The 27,444-nt window shown below is 37.2% G+C and overlaps 1 protein-coding gene across 1 annotated transcript in view; it reads right to left on the reverse strand.

Annotated features, from left to right (window-relative positions):
* The window catches only part of csf3r (colony stimulating factor 3 receptor), a 30,053-nt gene extending 15,603 nt beyond the window's left edge, over positions 1 to 14,450 (reverse strand). Inside the window, exons 1-6 of the mRNA XM_062992166.1 lie at positions 14,399 to 14,450; positions 8,037 to 8,108; positions 5,087 to 5,383; positions 2,331 to 2,463; positions 675 to 841; positions 253 to 410 (exon numbers count right to left, since the gene is read on the reverse strand). Coding sequence (XP_062848236.1) covers positions 253 to 410; positions 675 to 841; positions 2,331 to 2,463; positions 5,087 to 5,383; positions 8,037 to 8,100 — 819 coding nt within the window. The 5' untranslated portion in view covers positions 8,101 to 8,108; positions 14,399 to 14,450. The remainder of the gene's footprint in view (positions 1 to 252; positions 411 to 674; positions 842 to 2,330; positions 2,464 to 5,086; positions 5,384 to 8,036; positions 8,109 to 14,398) is intronic.
* Positions 14,451 to 27,444: the final 12,994 nt, after the last annotated feature.

A 27,444-nucleotide genomic window follows, 5' to 3' on the forward strand; every position in this document is an offset into this window, starting at 1 on the left:
CCTCCCCGGGACCCTAATTGGATAAGCGGATAAGAAAATGAATGAATGTACTTCTGTATATGTATATATGACAAATAAATTATGTTATAAGGCACAAATGGTGTGTTATTTCTTTGTGCGTTATTTCTTTCTTTCTTCAGGTATTTTGGTAGGAACAATTCATAACTCCCTTTAACATACCCAAGGCTATGCTTGTTGTACTTATTAATGCAGACAATCACAATGAGAAACAGAAGAAGCAATACTAAGTACCTGCTCTTTCTCTGAAAGCTTGTTTATCACAGGTTTAAGGCTTATCTCCACGTATAAACTATTTCTTATCCAACTCTGCTTTCTTGAGAGACTCCAGTTGTGCTCTAGACACTCAAACCTTTTTGTCCCAACTTTAATTTCTGGAGGATCAAGCTTAGCTGTAAATGAAACACATGGAATTAACATTATAATTACAATAGAAAGATTTCACATGAAGTAGTGAGTAGTAGCCACACTAATTGGCCTAAAATATGTGAATGCCATAAACTGTTGGGCATCTCATTCCAGAATCAATTAGTTACGAAGCATACAAATGATCTTATATTGACAATGTCAATATTTAGGAGGTGTGTCCTCATATTTTTGGCCATATAGTGCATATCAGATGACCATGTACAGTGCAATGAAAGTGCATTTCTAACCTGTTTCCATTGGGTTAAACATTAAGAGCTCAGATGTTGCACGTCCAAAATCATTTACTGCCTCCACAAACACTTGCACAGTACTGTACAAAGTAAAGCCATGACGTGGAACCCTGTATAAATACTCTTCAGGTAGTGGGACATAGGAAAACCTTTCAGACGAATCACTAAAAAACAACAAAAAATTCACTGTAAACTCAACTTTTTTTTAAAATCAATAATTATAATTAATCTGTGATAATTGATAATGTTCATACATTTATTTTAAAAAGGACTACATCATTAGCTTTTTTGACTTTCATCAGTTTATATCCTCTAACCATTTTATCTTGATCAGTTGTGTTTTATGGATTTGGAACTGCAGAATTATAAACTACAAGTACAAGCTAAAAGACATTCCATCTGTCAGTCCGTCCATCCATCCATCTTCTAAAAGACATTCCATCCATCAGTCTGTCCATCCATCCATCCATCCATCCATCCATCCATCTGTCTATCCATCCATCCTTCTATTCATCCATCAATCTGTCCATCCATCCATCCTTCTATTCATCCATCAATCTCTCCATCCATCCATCCTTCTATTCATCCATCCATCCGTCTGTCCATCTATTCAACCATCCATCAATCTGTCCATCCATCCATCCATTCTTCCATCCAATCCATCAATCTGTCCATCCATCCATCTCTCTGTTTGTCCATATGTCCATCCATCCAACCATCCGTCCGTCCGTCCATCCATCCATCTATCCATCCATCAATCTGTCCATCCATCCATCCATCCATCCATCCATCTTTCTATTTTCTAAAAGACATTCCATCCATCAGTCCATCTGTCTGTCCATCCATCCTATCTTTATGTTGCTATAAAAGTTGATAAATACTTGTTTACATTTTTGGAAGAATTGGTACATTTCATAAAATGCTATAAAATATAGTTTCTGTGATTCTGCTAATTATCTTGAACTTTCAGGTAAACTGGTAACATAAGGATGAATGTATCATGTATCATGGTTATCAACAGAAGGATCCTTCAAAGGCTCAGTCTTGTCAAGAATTTGGTCAAGCATTTATTGCATTTTACAACATTTCCTAATTCTTCCAGAAATGGGGGTTGCAAATGGATTCCAGGTTACATTTTTGAATTTAACTCATTGTTACATATTGTTACAGTAGTAATGAATCCAAAAACACTATATAACATTGTTTTGTTTTTAGAGAGCTATAAAATGACCAATGCTCTTAAAAATTATTTTGCTAAATTAGTACTATATCACTGATGGCTTGACAAATGATGAGCTTGACATTCTGCTCAGGATGTTATTTTTATTTTATTTTGAATAATGTAAAAAATTCAGAAAGAGAAAAAAAATCCTTATCTAACCCCCATAGGCACTGTACATTCTGTTGCTAAAAACAGGCCTTGTTATGTATTATCAGCAAAACCTGACAGAGACCACTAAACATTTACCCCCTTATATGTCATTGCAAGTTTGACTGCAAAGATGTGAGAGTTACATACAACCAAACCTCATAGGAACATTACAGCAAAAAAAAAAAAATTAGCTAGGTCTATTTAACTGTGAACTTTTCTTTGATGTGTTCATAATGAGACGAATGTCATGGGAAAAATATGTCACACTACAGTGCCACTACCTGATTACTGTGTATAGTGTGTAGTTTGTTCGACTATTTAAAGTTTTTTGGCCAGGGTCCCACTTGCACACCAGAGTGTTTGGTTCCATGAGATTTAATTGGCAGGTTAGGTTCTCAGGGGCAGATGGAGGATCTTTAAAAAAGAAAAAGATTTTAGTAAAATAGAACTTACACTTTATAAATCACCATAATTAAAGTCAGCTATAGATAGTGAAAAGCGGTCTGCTTGCTTTCCCCCTGCAGTTTTAAAACATGATGACACAAGAATGCTAGAGGTAGTGCTAGAAGGCACTAAATACTGATATCTTTTTTTTTTTACTAAACTACAGTCAAGAGTCTCAAAGAAGTCCATAAAGTTAAGCATTAAAAGTGCCTCTACAAAGTCATTTCTAAACTAGTAGCATATAGTGATATAATATACACTGACCAGCCATAACATTAAAACCATCACCTTGTTTCTAAACTCACTGTCCATTTGATCAGCTCCACTTACCATATAGGAGCACTTTGTAGTTCTACAATTACTGACTGTAGTCCATCTGTAGTTTCTCTGCATGCTTTGTTAGCCTTCTTTCATGCTGTTCTTTAATGGTCAGGACTCTCCCAGGACCACTACAGAGTAGGTATTATTTAGGTGGTGGATCATTCTCAGCACTGCAGTGACACTGACATGGTGGTGGTGTGTTAGTGTGTGTTGTGCTGGTAGAAGTGGATCAGACACAGCAATGCTGATGGAGTTTTTAAATACCTCACTGTCACTACTGGACTGAGAATAGTCCACCAACCAAAAATTTTAAGCCAACAGCGCTCCGTGGGCAGCGTCCTGTGATCACTGATAAAGGTCAGGAAGATGACCAACTCAAACAGCAGCAACAGATGAGTGATCGTCTCTGACTTTACATCTACAAGGTGGACCAACTAGGTAAGAGTGTCTAATAGAGTGGACAGTGAGTGGACATGGTATTTAAAAACTCCAGCAGCGCTGCTGTGTCTGATCCACTCATACCAGCACAACACACACTAACACACCACCACCATGTCAGTGTCACTGCAGTGCTGAGAATAATCTACCACCTAAATAATACCTGCTCTGTGGTGGTCCTGTGGGGTCCTGACCACTGAAGAACTGGGTGAAAGCAGGCTAAAAGTATGTAGAGAAACAGATGGACTACAGTCAGTAATTGTAGAACTACAAAGTGCTATATGGTAAGTGGAGCTGATAAAATGAAGTGAGTGTAAAAACAAGGAGGTGGTTTTAATGTTATGGCTGATTGGTGTATATCCTGGTTAAGGTCACAGTGGAAACTACCTGGAACCAGTAAGAACAAACCAGTGAGCAACACTGTACTAGGTGCCAGTCCATCACAGGGCATTACAAACTTAAACATTCACTCACGTTACACCAATTGGCATTTTTTTAGAAAGGCCAAAAATTGAAATGTGTGTATTGTTAGCAGTCGATTTTGAAATGATTTCCATATGCAATAATATGTGTAGGCAACATTAGCTTGTGCTAGTCAGTGATATAATCTGATAAAGTATCCTACTAATAATAATTGAAATATGTAATTACTTTGATTCCCAGGTGAAGTGGTTTGGGACCTTTCTCCCTGCATCTGAATAGTTTTCCTCTGGAAGCTTTGGTCCCACTAGGTATGCTTACGTGTGTGAGTGTGCCCTGTGATGGACTAGCAACTTGTCCAGTGTGTTTCCAGCCTTTTGCCTAATGCCTAGTTCACACTACATGATTTTTGCCCTGATTTGCTCTAGATTTGCCGGCTTGGAGACAACTTGGCATTTGCTCGGCTCTTGATCGCTATGTGTGAAGAGAGATATCTAGCATGCAAAATATCTGGATATTAGTCGACCAACTGGCAATGAGTGCGGTGTCAAACTACAGCCATTGAGAACGTGAGATATTGACAAGTGCAGTGCAGCTCAGTGTTGTGTATGGAGAGACACACCCTGAGAGCACTCTTTTTTCATCTCTGTGTAGGTGCCATCAATCAGTCAGCAGAGGATGTAATTGCACCAGTCATGGGAGAGAGACCCCATCCGGCTTAGTCCTGCCCATATCTGATGTCTGATGATCTGATGATCATATCTAATATATATTAATGCATTTTCTCCTCTTTTTCTCCCTTTTAGCGCATCCAATTGCCCGATTGCGTCATGCTACCTCTCCACCAACGCCGATACCTGCTCTGATTGAGGAGAACGAAGCTAACCCTCCGACACGTGGGCAGCATGTCATATGCATCTTATCACCTACACTTTGACTTTGTGCAGTGCAGCTCAGCATTGTGTACAGAGAGACACACCCTGAGCACCTTTTTTCTCATCTTTGTGCAGGCGCCATCAATCAGTCAGCAGAGTCGTAATTGCACCAGTAATGGGAGAGAGACCCCATCTGGCTTAGAAGAAGAAGTCCCGCCCATATCTAAACAATCAGGCCAATCACTGTTCATGTGGTCGCTCAGCCTTAGACGGCAAGCAGAGCTGAGATTCGATACGATGTATTCGAGATCCCAGCTCTGGTTTCAGCATGTGATTTTACTGCTGCACCACCTGAGCGGCCTATAAAAAAAATATACTGTATATATATATATATATATGCCTCTTTTTTACTAAATTAATCATATATCACTGATGACTTGACTCGTGATTAGCTTGACTTTCTGCACAGGATGTTATTTTACTTAGATAATAATCAGATAGAAAAAAAATCAGATAGAGAGAAAAAAAAAAGTCCTTACATCCCGCTTCCATTTCCACAGCATCAACTATGTTGCAGGTATCGCCTGAACAGACCAAACATTTTAGCACCGCTTGCCTGTCAGTGAAGCTGGGTATGAAAATCTCATACACTTTCTTTTCTTGACTGGCTTCAATTTTCTGGATTAAGGTATTATTGTAATGCCACTCCACAGATAGTCTTTGGAAATTCATTAGCAAACAATCATCTTTAAAGTGACAGGAAGCTGTGACTGGTGAGCCAAAAAGCACCACTTTTGATGTAGTGTGTACCTCAGCACATGGTGATGCTCTGACATCTGTATGAGATAACATATAAAACAATTCTTGTTAACTTTTATTATCATCATTTTATTAGATAATAATAAATGTTTTTATATGAAGATAAATAAAGATAAAAATGTATTATCTTAATTTATCTTCATATAAAACATTTTAAACTATATGATATGAAACATGTATACTCAATGAATTTTATAATACATATAAATAAAGTTAGTTACTGCACTTTCCACCCTGCATTTGTTCTAATCAATATTTTTGACAGCTGGACCAATTAAAAATACATGGTAAGAGTGTTTTTGTTAAAATGCTGTATATTTAGACTTCAGCAGGATATCTGAAGAAAACATTGAAAGTCATTATGGCTCATGTGCAGTGAGCAGTCAACAAAACGATACATTTGCATTTTTTCATTAGTAAACAAAGCAAATAAGAGCTGTTTATATACAGAATTTTATTGCTGTACATTTCAGAGTTCAATTCTAATCTCACGTATATTATGTTGAAGTAACCATGAAGTCTTTACAAAGCTTTAAGCTTTAAGCATTTGAGCAAGTCCATTCACACCAGACTTATCAAACTACTTCTTTATAGACGTTTCTTTGTGTACAAGGGCACGGTCATGCTGGAACAGTGAAAGGCTTTTTCCAAATTATCATTAAAAAGTTGGAACCCTGTTATTAGAAGGCCTTTATTTGTGATTGTACTTTTTTTGCCATTGTATTGTACATATACTGTATATGTATAATTTATAATGTATAATGCATATAATGTATTTATTAAAAGTAAAAAAAAGTTATGAAACACATATTCCGTGTGGCAAAGTAATTGCACATTATCATTAACTTAATGATAATTTTGTGCTAACTCAGGTCGTCTTATATAACAGATGAAGTGAAAGATCTGTAGTCTGACAAATATACAAAAACAGATAAAACCAAGAAGAGGGACAAATACGTAGGCAATGTATGTGATATTCAGTTAAAGGAAAAGATTTGCAGAAGTCATTGAAATCTTAGTACTGCTATATCTATGACATACACGTCTCTTACAAGTGTATATATATAAAAATCAATGAGAATTTTTTAATAATGCTCTGCATTCGTTCGCAATATTTGAAATCTTCGGAGAATTCTAGTAATGTCTTCACCGCTAAGGAAGTGCATTTGTCCCTTTTGGGATTCCATAGTCAATAAAAAAGTGAGCTTCTACACACAAAAAATAAGCCAGTAAAGTATTATGCTTCTGATAATTTGTCTATGTATAGTTTAATTCTTTCTTTATAAACTCAGCACACTCTGAAGACGCTCAGTTACACTAGCAATCGGTTAGACAAAACTGAGTTTGGAAAACTCCCAACCGATTCTGTGGAACCAGAGGGAGGAGTGTGAAAACACTGATGAGTATTTACATATATGTTAAGCTAAGTCTTTACAATGCTTTAAGCTTTGCGCACAAGTACATTCACACCAAACTTATCAAACTATTTGTTTATAGACTTTTCATTGTGTACGGTCATGCTGGAACAGTAAAGGGCTTTTTCCAAATTATCATTAAAAAGTTGGAACCCTGTTATTAGAAGGCTTTTATTTGTCATTTTACTTATTTGTCATTGTACTGTACACATGTACGTATAATTTATAATGTATAATGAATATAATGATTTTATTTAAAGATAAAAAGGTTATGAAACACTTATATAACCAAAGTCAAATTCCCTGTATGTGTGAGCATACTTGGCCAATAAAGTCTGATTCTGATATCACTTGTGTGGCAAAATAATTGCACATAACCTTAATGATAAAACAGTATTTTGTGCTAACTCAGGTTGTCTATTATAACAGATGAAGGAAAAGTGATGAAGTAAAAGATCTGTAGTCTGACAAATATACAAAAACAGATAAAACCAAGAAGAGGGACAAATACGTAGGCAATGTATGTGATATTCAGTTAAAGTCGCAGAAGTCATTGAAATCTTAGGACTGCCATATGATACGATATTATTTGCACTATTTAACAAGCAACATTTTTTTTCCTGAGACGTTTACTGTCACTTTATGTGTAAACAAATCAGTTAAACCATGTCCTAATAAATACCTGAGCAGCTTTTTTGTGTACAGTGATGTTAGTAAATAACTGTGAGGTCATAAGTTCTTCTTGATTTAATGACTTTAAATGACCGTTTTACCCTAATATTTTTTATTCAGTTGTTCATGATTACTAATAGATATAACAACATAAATATGCGCATTTTATCTTACTTGGAATGAATGAATTTAAGGAAAGCAGCCGTATAGAGCAGCATATAGAGTTTAAATATTTCTATGGATCTTATGTTACGTTTTATCAAAATATGATGTAATACAAATAAAAAAAACATATTTGCATTAATACGTATATTAATTTACATTAATATATAACTTATGGTAAATGGTCAAGATATTAAATCACTGTAATGCACATTAATACAACAAAGGATACAGTACATCTCATGTTTGGCCCTTATTTATTAATTATTTAATTAATTAATTAACTTATTTATTATTTATGCATTAATTTTTAATTGTCTATACTGAAACTATAAATTTTAGACTGTGTAACTGTACTTGATTTTAAACTGGTCGACTGGTCTAGTGACAAATAGTGGTTAAAAGAAAGCATTTCTCTTACTTGCTATGAATAAAGACATAAAAGTCCAAAGCACAGCATGTACTGAGGTCCAGTGCAGCACCATGGTAGAATCTGTAAAACAAGCATACATATGTTTAGTTTGTCATTTATTACTTACTTTACATTCCTTTAATTGGAATACTTTCAAGATCAAAAACTAAATGAAAGTCATGTGTCCAAAGATAAACAATTCTAAGAAATGTAACCAGATCCACTTCAAGAAAATTCCCAATTCTTCTTTTTACTTATTGCCACATAGTTACTGTAAAGCAGAAGTAACCAAACAGTAACTAAACACACCCTAACTGAAAAATGGAAAATGCACAAATGCAGGAACACACCAGCAGTCCTTTTAAAACATGGAAGTTGGGTTTCTTCTGTACAGGTTGATTTTTCCAGAAAGACAGACCTTCTAAATTTAAGTCTTCTTATAACTAGATGCTGTTAGGAGGAAAGATTCCTTGTTTCTCACCTGTGTGCTCTCCCTGGTGTGTTGAGTGCTTTGTGGTACCGTTAACCCCATCCTAAACCGCAGGGGCCTCCCAGAGGAGGAAACGTCAACCTGTTGTGCAACCCGCTGCGACCCTTGTTGCAACACACACTGCTGTCTCCACCTTACTCCCCCACATCCGTCGTTACTAGCCTAATTTATTAATCTGTGTTATATGTTTAATATACCTAGTTTTAGAAAAGGATTTAGCCTTTTTAAATGATTTTATAAATTCTGTTAATACTTATAGATACATTTCTGCAAAAAGTTGGTACTGTTTGTTTATTAGGATTTTAATGTCATATTTTACACTTTGGTTACAATCATGACAGGAACGGTAGTTACACAAGATTCTTCAGTTCACAAGGTTATATCAAACACAGTCATGGACAATTTAGTATCTCCAATTCACCTCACTTGCATGTCTTTGGATTGTGGGAGGAAAACGGTGCACCCGGAGGAAACCCACACAGACACGGGGAGAACATGCAAACTCCACACAGAAAGGACCCAGATCACCCCACCTGGGGATCGAACCCAGGACCTTCTTGCTGTGAGGCGACAGTGCTACCCACTTAGCCACATGCTGCCCAAGTTGGTACTGTAGGTAATATGGTATTAAAATGAAAATTTCTGAACAGATATTTAATTGACAACAGCTCAAACTAATATTTTATCCTATTAACATTATTTTTTTAATATAACATTATCTCTAAACTGATGCATGCAACACATTCCAAAAAAGTAGGACAGGGTAGACTTCAGTAAAACTGCAAAGTTTGTGGAATGATCAGAAACACCTGTTTGAAACTTTAAACAAGTAAACAGATCAATAGGTAGCATTAACAAAAGGCTTAGTTATTTACAAGCAAGGATGGGTTAATGTGTGTCAATCTCTGAGAAAATTGTCCAACAGTTTAGAATTCTGAATCACAATAGTAAGGGACAGGCAGGAAGGCAGGAATTTTACCATCTACAGTCCATAACATTATCAAAAGATTCAAAGAATCTGATGATAATTGTGCAAGGCCAAAAAACAATATTGAACTTTTGTGACCTTTGATCCATCAGACAGCACATGGAATGGTTTGTCGCTGGATGTATATATCCAGTCTGTTATGCAATGCAGATGCCATATCAAAACAAAATGTGAAATAAACAAGAAAAGGTTAACACAGTGGTAAACATTTTTTAACTGGCATATTTATACGAATCATCACGCCCTAGCAGACATGGTGGAGTTAGTGTCTTCTGCAGGCACTGCCAATTATGCCAGCTAGATGGCGCCCAGCCGACTGGTTGCAACGGCGAGTTTCAAACCAAGGAGTTCAGAATCTTGGCGTTGGTGTGCTAGTGGAATATCCCGCTGTACCACCTGGGCACCTTGAGCTGCGTTTTTTGTGTGCATTATTTCATATTCTGCCTGGATTACTAAAGTTTATGAAATTCACAGCACCTGGTTTTGTACCTAATTTTTTCCAGTTCTTAAAAGTGTGTGTACATCAGCCACAGTCAATATTAAGTGGTTGGACAGTGAGTGGACATGGTATTTAAAAACTCCAGCAGCGCTGCTGTGTCTGATCCACTCATACCAGCACAACACACACTTACACACCACCACCATGTCAGTGTCACTGCAGTGCTGAGAATGATCCACCACCTAAATAATACCTGCTTTGTGGTGGTCCAGTCAGGGTCCTGGTCATTGAAGAACAGAGTGAAAGCAGTCAGTCAGTAAGCAACTACAGTCAGTAAATGTAGAACTACAAAGTGGAGCTGACAAAATGGACAGTGAGTGTAGAAACCAGGAGGTGGTTTTAATGTTATGGCTGATCGGTGTATGCTTATAATATAATATAATACAAAAGAAAATACTTGACCTTGGATGGAATAATGAACAATAATGTGACTACATCTGATCATTGACACAAAAATATGATTTTAGTCAATTTTATACCAGAACAAGTTTATTTTCTCACCCTAATTAGGTCACCCCAGTGCAATCTGTCCCTGTGGTAGATAAAAATTTTTTCCTCCTCTGGAATTATGTGCATTTGTGAGGGAATGTTAGAAAAACTGGAGTATTGAAGTTGAACTCCATTCTTTTCTTATCATTCGCTTCCATAAAGGCCTTCATTTCTCGGCATTCTTTTTTCAGCATTTCTCTTCATTGCGGAGGCTAATTGCCTGTGGCTTCTAAATTTGCTTTGCAGCCTGCCAAGGAGAGAGTAGTTATTATATTTGTAGTGATTTTTATTGTGTCTGCCTGGCATGTTGCTTCAGTACAGTGATTTAATGTGCTTGTGAACATAAATGAGACTGCCAGTTTCTCATTTTCTCCTAAAAAAAGCTTGTTGTTAATGAGTTTTTTTTGCTCTCAATTTGGTTCCATGCATTTATTAACTGAATTAATTTAATATCGTAATGCAAATATAAAAATTATATTTCAAATATCTAACTGTCTGTCTGTCTGTCTGTCTGTCTGTCTGTCTGTCCTTCTATCTATCTAGAGTTACTACTGTGTACTTAATACTGTGTACTTTTTATTGTGTACTTAATACTGTCTACCCAATATTGTCTACTTAATACTGTCTACTTTTTATTGTGTACTTAATACTGTCTACTTAAAACTGTTTACTTAATACTGTCTACCCAATACTGTCTACTTAATACTGTGTACTTAATACTGTGTACTTAATACTGTCTACTTAAAACTGTTTACTTAATACTGTCTACCCAATACTGTCTACTTAATACTGTGTACTTACTACTGTGTACTTACTACTGTGTACTTAATACTGTCTACTTAATACTGTGTACTTAATACGGTGTACTTAATACTGTGTACTTAATACTGTGTACTTAATAATGTGTACTTAAAACTGTTTACTTAATACTGTCTACCCAATACTGTCTACTTAATACTGTCTACCTAAACCTGTCTATCTAATACTGTGTACTTAATACTGTCTAACCAATACTGTGTACTTAATACTGTCTACTTAATACTGTCTACCTTAACCTGTCTATCTAATACTGTGTACTTAATACTGTCTACTTAATACTGTCTACCTAAACCTGTCTATCTAATACTGTGTACTTAATACTGTCTACTTAATACTGTCTACCCAATACTGTGTACTTAATACTGTCTACTTAATACTGTGTACTTAATACTGTGTACTTAAAACTGTGTACTTAATACTGTCTACCTAATACTGTGTACTTAATACTGTGTACTTAATACTGTCTACCTAATACTGTGTACTTAATACTGGGTACTTAATACTGTCTACCTAATACTGTGTACTTAATACTGTCTACCTAATACTGTGTACTTAATACTGTCTACTTAATACTGTTCACTTAATACTGTCTACTTAATACTGTCTACTTAATACTGACTACTTAATACTGTATACCTAATACTGTGTACTTAATACTGTCTACCTAATACTGTGTACTTAATACTGTCTACTTAATACTGTCTACCCAATACTGTGTACTTAATACTGTCTACCTAATACTGTGTACTTACTACTGTCTACCTAATACTGTGTACTTAATACTGTCTACTTAATACTGTCTACTTAATACTGTCTACTTAATACTGTCTACCTAATACTGTGTACTTAATACTGTCTACTTAATACTGTCTACTTAATACTGTGTACTTACTACTGTCTACCTAATACTGTGTATTTAATACTGTGTACTTAATACTGTCTACTTAATACTGTGTACTTAATACTGTCTACTTAATACTGTCTACCTAAAACTGTGTACTTAATACTGTCTACTTAATACTGTCTACTTAACACTGTGTGCTTAATACTGTCTACTTAATACTGTCTAATTAATACTGTGTACTTAATACTGTCTACTTAATACTGTCTACTTAATACTGTCTACCTAACACTGTGTACTTAATACTGTCTACTTAATACTGTCTACCCAATACTGTCTACTTAATACTGTCTACCTAATACTGTGTACTTAATACTGTCTACTTAATACTGTCTACTTAATACTGTGTACTTACTACTGTCTACCTAATACTGTGTATTTAATACTGTGTACTTAATACTGTCTACTTAATACTGTGTACTTAATACTGTCTACTTAATACTGTCTACCTAAAACTGTGTACTTAATACTGTCTACTTAATACTGTCTACTTAACACTGTGTACTTAATACTGTCTACTTAATACTGTCTAATTAATACTGTGTACTTAATACTGTTTACTTAATACTGTCTACCCAGTACTGTCTACTTAATACTGTCTGCCTAATACTGTGTACTTAATAATGTCTACCCAATACTGTCTACCTAATACTGTCTACTCAATTCTGTCTACTTAATACTGTCTACCTAATACTGTCTACTTAATACTGTCTACTTAATACTGTCTACCTAATACTGTCTATATAATACTGTCTACCTAATACTGTCTACTTAATATTGTCTACCTAATACTGTCTACATAATACTGTCTACCCAATACTGTCTACTTATTATTGTCTACCCAATACTGTCTACTTAATACTGTCTACTTAATACTGTGTACTTAATCCTGTCTACTTAATACTGTCTACCTAATACTGTCTACCTAATACTGTCTACTTAATATTGTCTACCTAATACTGTCTACATAATACTGTCTACCCAATACTGTCTACTTAATATTGTCTACCTAATACTGTCTATTTAATACTGTCTAACTAATACTGTCTACTTAATATTGTCTACCTAATACTGTCTACTTAATACTGTCTAACTAATACTGTCTACTTAATACTGTCTACCTAATACTGTGTACTTAATAGTCTACTTAATACTGTCTACTTAATACTGTCTACCCAGTACTGTCTCTTTAATACTGTGTACTTAATAGTGTCTACCCAATTCTGTCTCCTTAATGCTGTGTACTTAATACTGTCTACTAAATACTGTCTATTTAATACTGTGTACCTAATACTGTCTACCCAATACTGTCTATTTAATACTGTGTAGTTAATACTGTCTACCCAATACTGTCTCTTTAATACTGTGTAGTTAATACTGTCTACCCAATACTGTCTCTTTAATACTGTGTAGTTAATACTGTGCACTTTATACTGTCTACCCAATACTGTCTCTTTAATACTGTGTACTTAATACTGTCTACCTAATACTGTGTACTTAATACTGTCTACTTAATACTGTGTACTTAATACTGTCTACTTAATACTGCCACCATTATACAATGTGTTATAGAAAAAAAAGAAGAAAAACAAGAGTAAGAAGAAGAAACACAGACCCTGCTAATCTATGCTGTCTGTTTTCCCATATGTAACAGATTTTGTATTAAATTGTTAATATAACCATGATTTTTTTATCTTTTAAAACATAGGTATACACAACCCTATTTGTTTCTTCCAAGCAGTGGCCTTAGAACATGCTGTACTCGGGTAACAGGAAGCTGTTTGTTTGCCAGTAATTGTTTTTTTTCTTTTAAATAGAATGTTTTGGACAAATACCAGACCTCAACTATTGTGCAATAGTGTGGGATTGTGTCATGTCAAAAGAAGAGGAAAAAGCAGAAGAAATGAGACTTTTAAAATGTTTTTTTATGGATATATATAATAAAAAGTGTATTTTTAAATATGTAGACAGAAACAAGTATTTAAAAAAAGCAAAATTACTGGTAAAATGACGTCACTGTAACTCTATTGAAACATCATTTGTAAATAAAACAGCTCTGAAAGATCTGAGAATGTAACATTAATTAAAACATTAAAACATTTTTAATTAAAAAAACACAAAAATTAGATTTTTTAAAATAAATGTGTATAAATGTAAACACAGAAAAAAAAAAAAAAACACGTACCACATGCAGTAGCACAACCCGGGCACTTTCATAGTCTTCAAGGGTGTTCTGCTAAAACCAGACTGATCAGTTACCCCTGTTTGCGTCAGAGCAGTATAGCAAAATGGGTTTCACAATTTTTAACATCACATGACTTAAGGAAGAAAAGCAGAAATCTAAGATTAAGTGTATTTACACACAAAAACATTTCATAAATTACAAACTAATAATAAAAGACTGAGTGCATGCCATAGACAAAAGTATGAGGACATCTGACACTTGAATGTTATATCCAAAACCTTGAGTAATGCAATTAATTTGCTTCCATTGGCCACTAAGAGCCAAAATTGGCAAGGCTTTCCACTAGATTTTGAAAGTGTAGAGATTCATTTTTATACAGTCTAAAGACCATTTGTGAGTTTAATTAGAGATGCTGAATAATAATGTTTGGCTCACAGTTGGCATTTCAATGTTGAGTTGGGTAGAGATCAGTTAGGTTCTTTCACACCAAACTCTATTGAAAACTATATTTACAGACCTAGTTGTATAATGAATGAATGAATACATGAATGAATGAATGTCTTTATTTTTATAGTATATAAAATGAAACAATATAAAATACAACAAAATGGTTCTGACAACATACACTGTCACATACAATACAAAGGTAAAAAACACACAACAATTAAATCCTTTGATATTAAGGTCAAATAGTATGTAGAAGGCGCTCAAGTGGTGCAGCAGTAAAACACATTAGCACACCAGAGCTGACATTTCGAACTCATAGGTTCTCTCAGCTTTGCTACTGGCTGGGCTGGGCGCCTACATGAACAACGATTGGCTGTTGTTCATACAGGGTGGAAGCCGAATAGGGACTCTCTCATAACTGATGCTGATTGATGGCGCCTGCACAGAGTCGAGGAATAATGTGTTGATCAGGGTGTGGCTCTCCGTACACAAAGCTGATCTACATATGAACTCGCCTTGTGCAGGTGAACAGATGCAGTCGGCTACTGCACACGTGTCGGAGGGGGCATGTGTCAGTCTTGCTCTCCTCAATCAGGGCCGGGATCGGCATCAGTAGAGAGGAAGCATAATGCAATTAAGAAAAAGGGGAGAAAATGCATAAACAAAAATATGTATAAAAAATAAATATGTACAAAAGTATGTAAGAAACAGTATATATATATATATATATATATATATACACACACACACGCACGCACACATATATATAGATACAGATATATACATATCCATATGAACCAGGGGGCCCAGCTCTTATCAAAACATCAAAAACTACTGAGCTTTCAGGTCTCAAGTTTGAATCTTAGCTGTGCTATCAAACTGGCTGGACGTCAAGCAGAGAGAGAGATCGATAGGGTTTCAAGTGCCTTCGCTGTCTGGTTGAGATTCCTGCATTAAAGGTGACTGATTCATGGAATAGTGTGGCTCTCTGGATGATGATACAGCTAGGAATGAGACGCCACCTCTGGCAGGTAAAATAGGCAGTCGGTGACTGTCCGGATGAGTCTGCGGCTCCCACAGGTCAGTGTATGGGTAGTGCAGGCAGCAGGGAATTGCAATGGGGAATTGGAAACTGCTAAATTTGGGAAAAAATCCTCCCGGGGCCAGAGCATTATGCCCCCTCCAGTGTAATTTAGACCATTATGTCCCTCCACTCTAATTTAGACCATAAAATCAGACAAATAGGTTTATCAATGTTTTTTATGGGTATCTTCCATGGATTTTATTTTGCCCATTTCTATTCTACTGTTGTACTCTTATTCTAATACAAACACAGTCTACAGTCACCTCCAGATGTTTGTCTTGGTTACTTTGTTCCTGGATGAGTGCTTAATGATGGCTTTGCAACCCATTTCAGAGTAATAAACATTACATGGATGTGTGATTAAACTATAATTAAAGAACTGAAGTAAAAATCAAAGTATAATTTGCTGTTAAGGTAATAACCTTATGTCAACAACAGCTGACATCCAGGCGCCCAGGTGGCGCAGCAGGATATTCCGCTAGCACACCAGCGCCAAGATTCTGAACTCCTCGGTTCGAAACTCGACGTTGCCACTGGTCGGCTGGGTGCCATCCGGGCATAATTGGCAGTGCCTGCAGGGAGGAATGACTGGAATATGTGAACGAGGTCCTCAAACGCTGTGTAGGGACTAGGGATGTAACGATACACTCTACCCACGATGCGATACGATTCACAATACTGGGTTCATGATACGATTTTTTCCCGATTTTTTTAAACAAAATGAAATTAAAGACAAATTATGACAAAGTTTGCTTTTATTATTTCTCTTTAAAAAAATAAAATAAAACTGTATTTGTGCTTTTCTTTCATTTATCTAAATAGTGAAGGTCCTTTTATTTCTGAGGTACTATGCCAAATAATGCTTATTGTGTAAAAAAATGAAACGAAAATTTTAAACTAATCCAACATTAAATAAATAAATGAATAATACAAATAAAGAAAGTATCCTCAAATTTGGCTGGAAAATCCCCCTAACTGGCAACTTTGTGAATAGCGCCAGTGCCCTCTGCTGTTTAAAGTGAATATCGATTCATCTTAAATGAATAACCAGTTCGAATTGTGGCACATGTGCACTGATTTTTAACTGTCTTGTGGTGCATTGTTACATCTCTAGTAAGGACCAGATATACCGAAAATGACACTGATCCCGCATTGTTGCTTAATGATGTTGAAGGTCATAAGAAATCCATGTTAGCTTGTTTTAAATCCTGTTTTCCTGAAGACCAGGCAACATGATTCTGAGAATTTTCAAACCCTAAAAGAAGAAGCTGACAGTGCTATGCAACAAAAACAGGAAATGTTGTAAGTTATGCGATTCATCAGTGGTACAGCAAATCTGGGCACGCAAGCATAAATCTTGAGTGTGCATCTAATATTTAAGTTTAAATTGTGCTTGAAATTTATTTATGTATTTATTAGATTAATTTCTTGAATCTTTCTTCTATAGTAAGAGCTTTAATCTGAACAAGCGTCATGTGGTACAGAGTGCCAGTTCATCATAGTTACACCGATCACCCCTTTGGCTGCCCCATACACAACAAACTGTGATGCACTGTGTATTCTGACACCTTTCTATCAGAACCAGAATTAACTTCTTCAGCAATTTGAGCTACAGTAGCTCGTCTGTTGGATCGGACCACATGGGCCAACCTTCGCTCCCCACGTGCATCAGTGACCCTGTCGCCGGTTTACCACTGTTCCTTCCTTGGACCACTTTTGATAGATAGTGACCACTGCAGACCGGGAACATCCCACAAGAGCTGCAGTTTTGGAGATGCTCTGATTCAGTCGTCTAGCCATCACAATTTGGCCCTTGTCAAACTCACTCAAATCCTTATGCTTGCTCATTTTTCCTGCTTCTAACATCAACTTTGAGGATAAAATATTCACTTGTGTCCTAATATATCCCATCCACTAACAGGTGCCGTGATGAAGAGATAATCAGTGTTATTCACTTCACCTGTCAGTGGTCATAATGTTATGCCTGGTCGGTGTATATCAGATCACTTGTTAAAAGAACTTTACTAGCTTATGTAATTAAACATTCATTCATTGTCTGTTTTACCACTGCTTTATCCTATTTGTGGCCACTGTGGGTCTGATTGACTGGGCAAAAGGTGGGAAACTCCTTGGACAGGTCACCAGTATTCACACACACACACATACACACACACACACACACACACACAGACTCATACCTAGGGAGACTTTAGGATCTCCAATTTATCTGATTGCATGTCTTTGGACTGTGGGAGGAAACCGGAGCACCTGGACAAAACCCACACAGACACGAGAATTCCAATCCAGGACCTTCTTACTGTGGGACGACAGAGCTACCCACCAAGCCACCATGCCACCCTGTAATTAAACATATTAAACCCAGTTGAGACAGAAAATAAAATGCAAGTAAAAACAGAAATCAGTGATTTGTAAACAGGTATTTAGTTAATAACAGTGCAGCTTTAGTAATTTTTGTACATTTACTCCTAATTCCAAATGTGATGCTTGCAATATAATCTGAAAGTCTATGTCATGATGGCGCCGTGGATAATTTTTCTTTGTTTTTGTTTATTTTATGTGTGTTATTTAGCGTGTTAAATTTGTACATTATCTGTATAGTCTTGTCTGTATGTTGTATTGTTTGTATATTGTAGAGAGATAACAACACCCGAAAACAAATTCCCTGTGTGTGTGAACATACTAGGCAAATAAAGCTGATTCTGAACACATTGAAAAGAGAGCAATAAAAGACTGTAAAGTTTGTGGAATTATTAAAAAAGTGAAGAAAAAAGGCCACTCAGGTGGTGCAGCGGTAAAACACGCTAGCGCACCAGAGCTAGGATTTTGAATACATCGTATTAATTCTCAGCTCTGCCATCCGGCTGGGCTGGGCGACTGTATGAACAACGTTTGGCTGTTGTTCATACAGGGTTAGGGAGCCGGAGAGGGACCTCATTACTGATGCAATTCGGCTGGTGCAGGTGAAAAAATGCTACTGCTCACGTATCGGAGGGGACCTGTGTCAGTTCGCTCTCCTCAATCAGGGGCAAGGGTAGGCACCAGTAGAGAGAAAGCATAATGCAATTGGGTAAAAATTGGACGTGCTAAAAATTGGGAGAAAAAATAGAGAAAATAAAAAATGAATAAATAAGAAAAAAGCTTTTTGCAAATAAACATAATTAAAAGGCTTATTTGTTTATGAGCAAAAAAATGTAAATGAATGCCGCTCAGGTGGCGCAGAGGTAAACTACGCTAGCTCACCAGAGTTGGGGTTTCGAATACATCGTATCGAACCTCAGCTCTGCCTTTCTGACTAGGCTGGGCGGCAGTATGAACAACCATTGGCTGTTGTTCTTAGGGGTAAGAAAGTCGGATCATAGGTCCTCATAACTGGTGCGACTGTGGCCCCTGCTGGCTGACTGATGGCGCCTGCACAGGGCTGAGAAATAATGCTGATGGGGGTGTGGCCCTCCATACACAGTGCCCGTCAGTGTATGAACTCGACTCGTGCAGGTGAAAAATGCAGTCTGTACTGACTGTGCGTACCGGAGGGGGCGTATGTCAGTTGAGAGGCGTCCTCAGTCAGCGGTGAAGGGTCGAATCAGTATAGAGGACGCATTCAAGGTAATTGGACACGACTAAACTGGGGGATAAAAATTGGGGGGAAAAAAGAGGGGAAAAGTTATAAATAAAGAAAAATGTAAATGAGTTAATTAAAGAGACAGCACAGTGAGGATGTTTTAGAGCCAAAGTTAGGGAGAAAAGATTGAGATGGTGTGGGCATGTGCAAAAAAGGGGTGAGAGTTATATCGGGAGAAGGGTGCTGAGGAAGGAGCTGCCAAGCAGGAGCAGGAGGGGAAGGCCAAAGTGGAGGTTATGGATGAGGTGCAGAGGGACATTCAGGTGTTTAATGAGACAGAGGAGGATGTTCAGGACAGGACAAGATGGAGACGAATGATCCATTGTGGCGACCTCTAATGGGGGCAGCCGAAAGACGACAAAGAATGAGTGCTTCTTTTTTAGGGACTGTCACCTGCCCACAGCCCAGGCCTGTTTGTCACTGAAAACGTTTGGCACGCTGTACTGGCAATATAAAACAACAAGGCTGCAGACTAATAAGCAGCTGAAGTGTTCTATACGGTGGCCGAGAAGTGCAAAACAAATTAACATTTTAGAAAACAAAATTACAAAAAAACCAAAAACAAATGTACAAAAAAACAAAAACAAATTTACAACGAAAACAAAAACAAATTTACAATAGGTGAAACACTTTTACAAATGCCGAAACAAATTTACAAGTGCTGAAACACTTTTACATATGCCGAAACAAATTTACAAGTGCTGAAACACTTTTACATATGCCGAAACAAATTTACAAGTGCTGAAACACTTTTACACATGCCGAAACTAATTTACAAGTGCTGAAACACTTTTACATATGCCGAAACAAATTTACAAGTGCTGAAACACTTTTACACATGCCGAAACAAATTTACAAGTGCTGAAACACTTTTACACATGCCGAAACTAATTTACAAACGGGCAGATATGACGGAAAGGGTAGGGACAATACACCGGAAGTACATGTTGCTTACCTGCTGTCACTCAAACTGTTTCTCGGTGGTGAAGTGAACATAATTTGTGATGGGAATTATAAAACTGCACTTTATAAAAAATATAACGGGTCATTACACTGTCATGAGAACATTATCAAAATGTTTTATTTAGGGTGTTTAACATTTATTATTTTCATTCTTTATTATAACAAGTCAGAACCATATTTTAGGCAAAACATCGCACTCTGCCCACTGCGCTACTCATACAGTGGTGTATTAAACAGGTTATGCTGCTATAACCAGCGCACACACACCGTTACTAAGAATAAAAAGTGAATACCACTTAATATAGTAACCAAATGCTTTCTAATTCCCATGGTAGCAGCCGTTTTCTTCTGTTTCATACACATCACCCTGTCTCCCATTGATAAAAATACAGAACAAAGCACGTCCTGTATCAGTTCAATACGGAACACCACGTTTAGTCTCCGAATAAAGAACGATTCTGTATTTTACGGGACGGTTGGTAACCCTAGTTTGATTGTCTCTTATATAGTCAGTGAGATAAAACACAGCACCAAAGCTTTGAATCAGTCCCGCACATTCCTGCTGGTTTAATACAAGCTCCGATACACTGAGTCCAGTGTTACAAAAGTGAAACAAGCTTCAAAGCCTCGGTATCAAATGTTCCGTCCCTAATAAACTATCGTAGTAGTAGAATCTACCCAGATTCTGGTGCAATCACTTGTAATCTCACGGTTGGACTACTGCAACTCCCTTCTGGCAGGAGCGCCCATGTCCACGATTAAACCCTTACAGCTCATTCAAAACGCAGCTGCCCGTCTGGTTTTTAACCAGCCCAAACACTGCCACATCACCCCACTGCTGCGTTCTCTTCACTGGCTTCCTGTAGCTGCACGCATTCAGTTTAAAACACTGATGCTCGCCTACAAAGCCAAAAATGGACCAGCCCCAAGCTACCTTCGTGGTCTAATCAAACCCCGCTCTGTACCACGCAACCTCCGAGCCACCAGTCTCGCTCAACTTGAGCCTCCATCCAGGACTAAAGGAAGACAAGCATCAAGGCTCTTCTCTGTTCTAGCGCCCAAGTGGTGGAATGAACTTCCTCTGTCTGTCCGAACATCTGAGTCTCTTGCTGTCTTTAAAAAACGATTAAAAACCCACCTTTTTATGAAGCACTTAAGCTGACTTGTACTTATTTACTAACATCTTGTTCCATCCTTTTCCATTTCCAAAAAAAAAAAAAAAAAAAAAAAAAAAAAAACCACTTTGGTTCTAACAGGTTTTAGCAGATTTGTGCTCTTCGACTGTTGTTTACCTAAACTTGAGAAATGAAATGTTCACTTTGGAAGCACTTCTGTAAGTCGCTCTGGATAAGAGCGTCTGCTAAATGCTGAAAATGTAAATGTAATAAACAATGTTTTGTCCATTTTGTGTTAATTATTTCAGCCAGTTGGCCGCTTTTGTTTTTCTTGTGGAAATTCTTTAGATGTTTAGAAGTGCGGATGATAGATAGAGATGCACAGGCCACGTCTGCACTTTTAAACGATCTAATGACCCCCCCCCCCCCCCTCGAGTCAACTGGATAAAATGATTTCCACAAAATAGACAAAACATTGTTTAGCGTTACCATCATTAACTCCGTTCACCGCACCCCCGAGAAACAGTTTGATTGACAGCAGGTAAGCAGCACGCACTTCCGGTGTATTGTCCCTACCCTTTCCGTCAGATCTGCCCGTTTGTAAATTTGTTGTAAACTTTTACAGCACTTGTAAACCTTGTAGATGTAAAGTCAGACACGATCGCTCATCTATTGCTGCTGTTTGAGTAGGTCATCTTCTAGACCTTCATCAGTGGTCACGGGACGCTGCCCACAAGACGCTGTTGGCTGGATATTTTTGGTTGGTGGACTATTCTCAGTCCAGCAGTGACAGTGAGGTGTTTAAAAACTCCATCAGCGCTGCTGTGTCTGATCCACTCATACCAGCACAACACACACTAACACACCACCACCATGTCAGTGTCACTGCAGTGCTGAGAATGATCCACCACCTAAATAATACCTGCTCTGTGATGGTCCTGGGAGAGTCCTGACCATTAAAGAACAGGGTGAAAGCAGGCTAAAGAAGTATGTAGAGAAACAGATGGACTACAGTCAGTAATTGTAGAACTACAAAGTGCTTCTATATGGTAAGTGGAGCTGATATAAAATGGACATTATATGTATATATATAAGGCATATGCCGATCAGGCATAACATTATGACCTCCTTCCTAATATTGTGTTGGTCCCCCTTTTGCAACAGCCCTGACCCATCAAGGCATTTACATTTTCAGCATTTAGCAGACACTTTTATCCAAAGTGACTTACATTATGCAGTCTAAGCAATTGAGGGTTAAGGGCCTTGCTCAAGGGCCCAACAGTGGAAACCTGGCAGTTGATAGGGTTTGAACCAGCAACCTTCTGCTTACTAGTCCAATACCTTAACCACTAGGCTACAACTGCTACAACTGAGGCATGGACTCCACTAGACCCCTGAAGGTGTTCTGTGGTGTCTGGCACCAAGATGTTAGCAGCAGATCCTTTAACTCCTGTAAGTTGTGAGGTGGGGCCTCCATGGATCGGAATTGTTTGTCCAGAACATCCCACAGATGTTCGATTGAATTGAGATCTGGGGTATTTGGAGGCCAAGTCAACACCTCAAACTCATTGTTGTGCTCCTCAAACCATTCCTGAACCATTTCTGAACCATTTTTGACAGGGTGACTTTGTGGCAGGGTGCATTATCCTGCTGAAAGAGGCCACAGACATTAGGGAATACTGTTTCCATGACAGGTTGTACATGGTCTGCAACAATGCTTAGGTAGGCGCTATGTGTCAAAGTAACATCTACATGGATGGCAGGACCCAAGGTTTCCCAGAAGAACATTGCTCAAAGCATCACACTGCATCCGTCGGCTTGCCTTCTTCCCATAGTGCATCCTGGTGCCATGTGTTCCCCAGGTAAGCGACGCATCCGGCCATCCACGTGATGTAAAAGCAAACGTGATTCATCAGACCAGGCCACCTTTTTCCATTGCTCCGTGGCCCAGTTCCTTGGACCATTTTTGATAGATACTGACCACTGCAGACCGGGAACACACCACAAGAGCTGCAGTTTTGGAGATGCTCTGACCCAGTCGTCTAGCCATCACAATTTGGCCCTTGTCAAACTCGCTCAAATCCTTACATTTAAAATGATTTTACAGCCATAAAGCTCGAGTCAAACTCCTCACAAAGTTCTTTACTCCATTAATTTTAATTTTAAAAAGAGAAATACAGCAGTTAATTAGAACCCAGTGAACACAAACTGAGCAAAGCACAGTTGAAATAAAAAACGCAATTATCTGATTAGTATGAAGCTGACACATTTTCATTCATCTATGTGCTAATCAGCAATAATGAACAGAATACATTGCAAAGGACATTTTCTGCTTTGTGAACTTCAGGCCTGCAGTTAACAGCGCTGGATAAAAACTGACACATTATTCCTGAGTAGAATCAGTAATGCCAATCTAATCTAATACAACATACATCACTCTTAATCCTGCCAGCAGCGCTAACCTTAACTGTGTGCTTTCTTCCACACCGGTTAGTTTTGTGGACGAGTGAATTTGCAATCATTTATCGTGTTGGATTTGCATTTTATCAGGTTTTATACCACAAATAGTTTCAGATACAAAATGTAGTAAGATAATGAGGACACAAAAAACAGAGATTATTTATTCATTCAATTTTCACTGTCTGTTTTGCCACCATGTTTTCCTATTTAGGGTTGTGGTGGGTCTGATGTACTGGGTGAAAGGCAGGAAAACACCCTGAGCAGGTCACCAGTCCATCACAAGGCACACACACATACACACACACACACTCATACCTAGGGGGACTTTAGAATCTCCAGTCAACTTGAATGCATTTCACTTGTAGGAAACCCACACAGACACAGGGAGAACATGCAAACTCTACACAGAAAAGGACCCGGACCACTCCAAATTGGAATTGAATATATACGCTATATAAACCCTATGCTGCTAACTGTATATCAGACTATGTTTTTACCTCACTTATCACTTACTCATTACCATGTACTGGCCAACACTACTCTTGTCTTTGGTCCCGTCCCCCTTAATTTCTTTAGATTAGAAATGTATTTTTGTTTTTATTGTAGATCTTAGTAATTATTGTACTGTTTCTTCATGGTGCATATTGAATTGTTTTTTGTAGTTGTGTCCTGTGTTGCACCCTGGTCCTGGAGGAACTTTTTTCATTTCAGTATGTACAGTGCAGAGGTGGAAAGAGTACTAAAATATTGTACTCAAGTAAATGTACTATTACTTTAATGAATTTTTACTTAAGTATGAGTAAAATCACTAGTCTAAAAATTTACTCAAGTAAAAAGTAACTCATTTAAAATGTACTCAGAGTAAACGTTACTTAGTTACTTTTTTTAACAGGAGAGGGTGAAAAGTGGCTGTAAATCTCACAATAGTTGTTTTTTATTTAAATATAATAGAAACAAACATGTTGATACAACATTTAAAACATTTAGGGATGTGTAATGTGTCATTTAATACAGACCATCCCATAAAACGTTTTTAAACTGTATAACCACTAGTGATGGGTCAATTCTATTGAACGGCTCTTTAAAATGAACGAAAGGATCATATATATATATATATATTGTTTTTTTAATTTAATTTTGCGCACTTCTTATCGGCGGTAATCCACCCATTCCGCTTAGCAGAAACAAACACAGGCACATCTCTGCACAAGAGAGGATTTTTCTGAAACTAAATGCAATGCAACCACAGTATGTCTCTTCCCTGTAGTTTTTTCTCTATCACATATTACCGAGCGGAATGTAATGAAATGAAATGTAATGTACAAGCCTACTTGTAGCCCAGTTTGGCTACAAGTTATACAACAGCCTCTCGCTGCCTGAACAAAAGAATGAAGAGCCATTTTTTTGAACGGCTCTTTAAAAGGAACCGAGCCAAAAGATCCCACTCCCCTTCACAGAATTTACTGCAGCAGTTTCCCAGATGCGATTTTTTTAGTGTTTATTTTACTCAGTAATGGATGTTATTTAAAATGTAGCAAATTACAATTCCTAATACAAAACATACTTAAGTAAATGTAAACTTACTGGTTGTAAAATCTACTTTAAAAAGTACAAGTACACAAAAACTACTCAATTACAGTAACGCGAGTAAATGTAATTCGTTACTTTCCACCTCTGGTACAGTGGTATCCTGAAACGATACGTCAGTTGGTTCTGGAAGTGGCGTCAAGTTTTAAAGGCGTTGAGTTACAAGGTATTTTTTCCCCATAAGAATGTATGGGAAACCTGTTAATATTTTAGTCTAATGTAAAATAATGGGGTTGTTTTTGACACTTATACACTAACAATAACACAATACCTGCTCGCTCTCCCTTTTAGTTATGCTGTAATAATTCGGGGTGCCGGAGTCTAAAGCTACTCTCTGCAAACCTGACATTTCATTCTTAATGATTTCACATTTTAACTACATCTTCTGTTGTTTTACCGCGAGGTTAAAGACTACACGTCAAAACTGCCGTGGCAACAATGCTGCTCCTGCTAGATGTGATGGAAACCTGGCTTGTTTGCACCAAAAATGTCAAGAACTCACTACAGACTTTATCACAGACAAATAATAAAGAACTCCAATTATTTTTTACTAGTTATAACTTTTAGTTTCATTTAATTTTGTGTATGTATGATTTGTGTAAATCCTATTTATTCAAATGATCCTCCAGGCCACCCAAGAAGGATGGGTTCCTGCTGAGTCTGGTTTCTCTCAAGGTTTCTTCCTGTAATTTTAAGGGAGTTTTTCCTTGCCCTTGTCACCCTTGGCTTGCTCAACAGGGTTTTCTGGTCTGTAGGTCCTGGATTCTGTGAAGTTGCTTTGAGACATTGTTCATTGTAAAAAGCGCTATATAAAATTTACTTGACTTGTATTTAACTGAAATGACAATAAAGCCCCTCTTAAACTCTTGAACACAGAACCTTCTTTCTATAAGGTGAAAGTGCTACCCACTGTGCTGTTTAAATAATCATTTAATTGACTGTAAAAATTGCAACACCTTTATCACCTATGTAAAACAGTGACCCCCCAAAGTTAATGACTAGTTGTGCCACCTTTAGCAGCAACAAGTACAACCAAATGCTTTAGATAAATTAGATTCATGTCTTTAACATTACTGCGGAGGAATTCTGGCTCACTCTTCATTGCAGAATTCCTTTCATTTAGCCACATTGGAGGGCTTTCAAGCATGAAGCGCCCTTTTAAGGTCCTGCCCCGACATTTTAATGGGCTTTAAGTCAGACCTTTGAGTTAATTAGGGCAATTGCTTGTTCAAACAGGTTAAGCTGGTGGTGGAACTTTTTCCTTCAGAGAATAAATGAATAAATTAATCATTTATTGGTAGGTTTTGTCTTATAGTAATCTTTATACAATCAAGTGTGCGAAGAAATCAAAGAGAATTAAAAATGTAAATAATTTTTTTGACTTTTCATTTTTAACTCAAAAAGTTAATCTTACTTTAAAAAAACAACAAAGAAGGAAAGTCTGTAGATCTTATATACTTCAAACATTCAAGATTATTAATGACAATTCAGGTTTTACTAGTAATGTTAGTTAATTATGTTATTATAGAAAGGAAGACAGACAGTTTGAACCCAAGATATTTCATGTTTTCTCTGCTCAACTTCATTTCATTTAATAATATACCTCCATTCCTGCATTTCAGGCTTGCAACACATTCCAAAAAAATTTGGGACGGGGGCAATTTAGGGCTAGTAATGAGGTGAAAAAACTAAATAATGATGTGATTCCAAACAGGTGATGTTAACATGTGATTGTAATCATGGATTGGTA

This window comes from Trichomycterus rosablanca, chromosome 3 (genome assembly GCF_030014385.1).
Source record: "Trichomycterus rosablanca isolate fTriRos1 chromosome 3, fTriRos1.hap1, whole genome shotgun sequence".
NCBI lineage: Eukaryota > Metazoa > Chordata > Actinopteri > Siluriformes > Trichomycteridae > Trichomycterus > Trichomycterus rosablanca.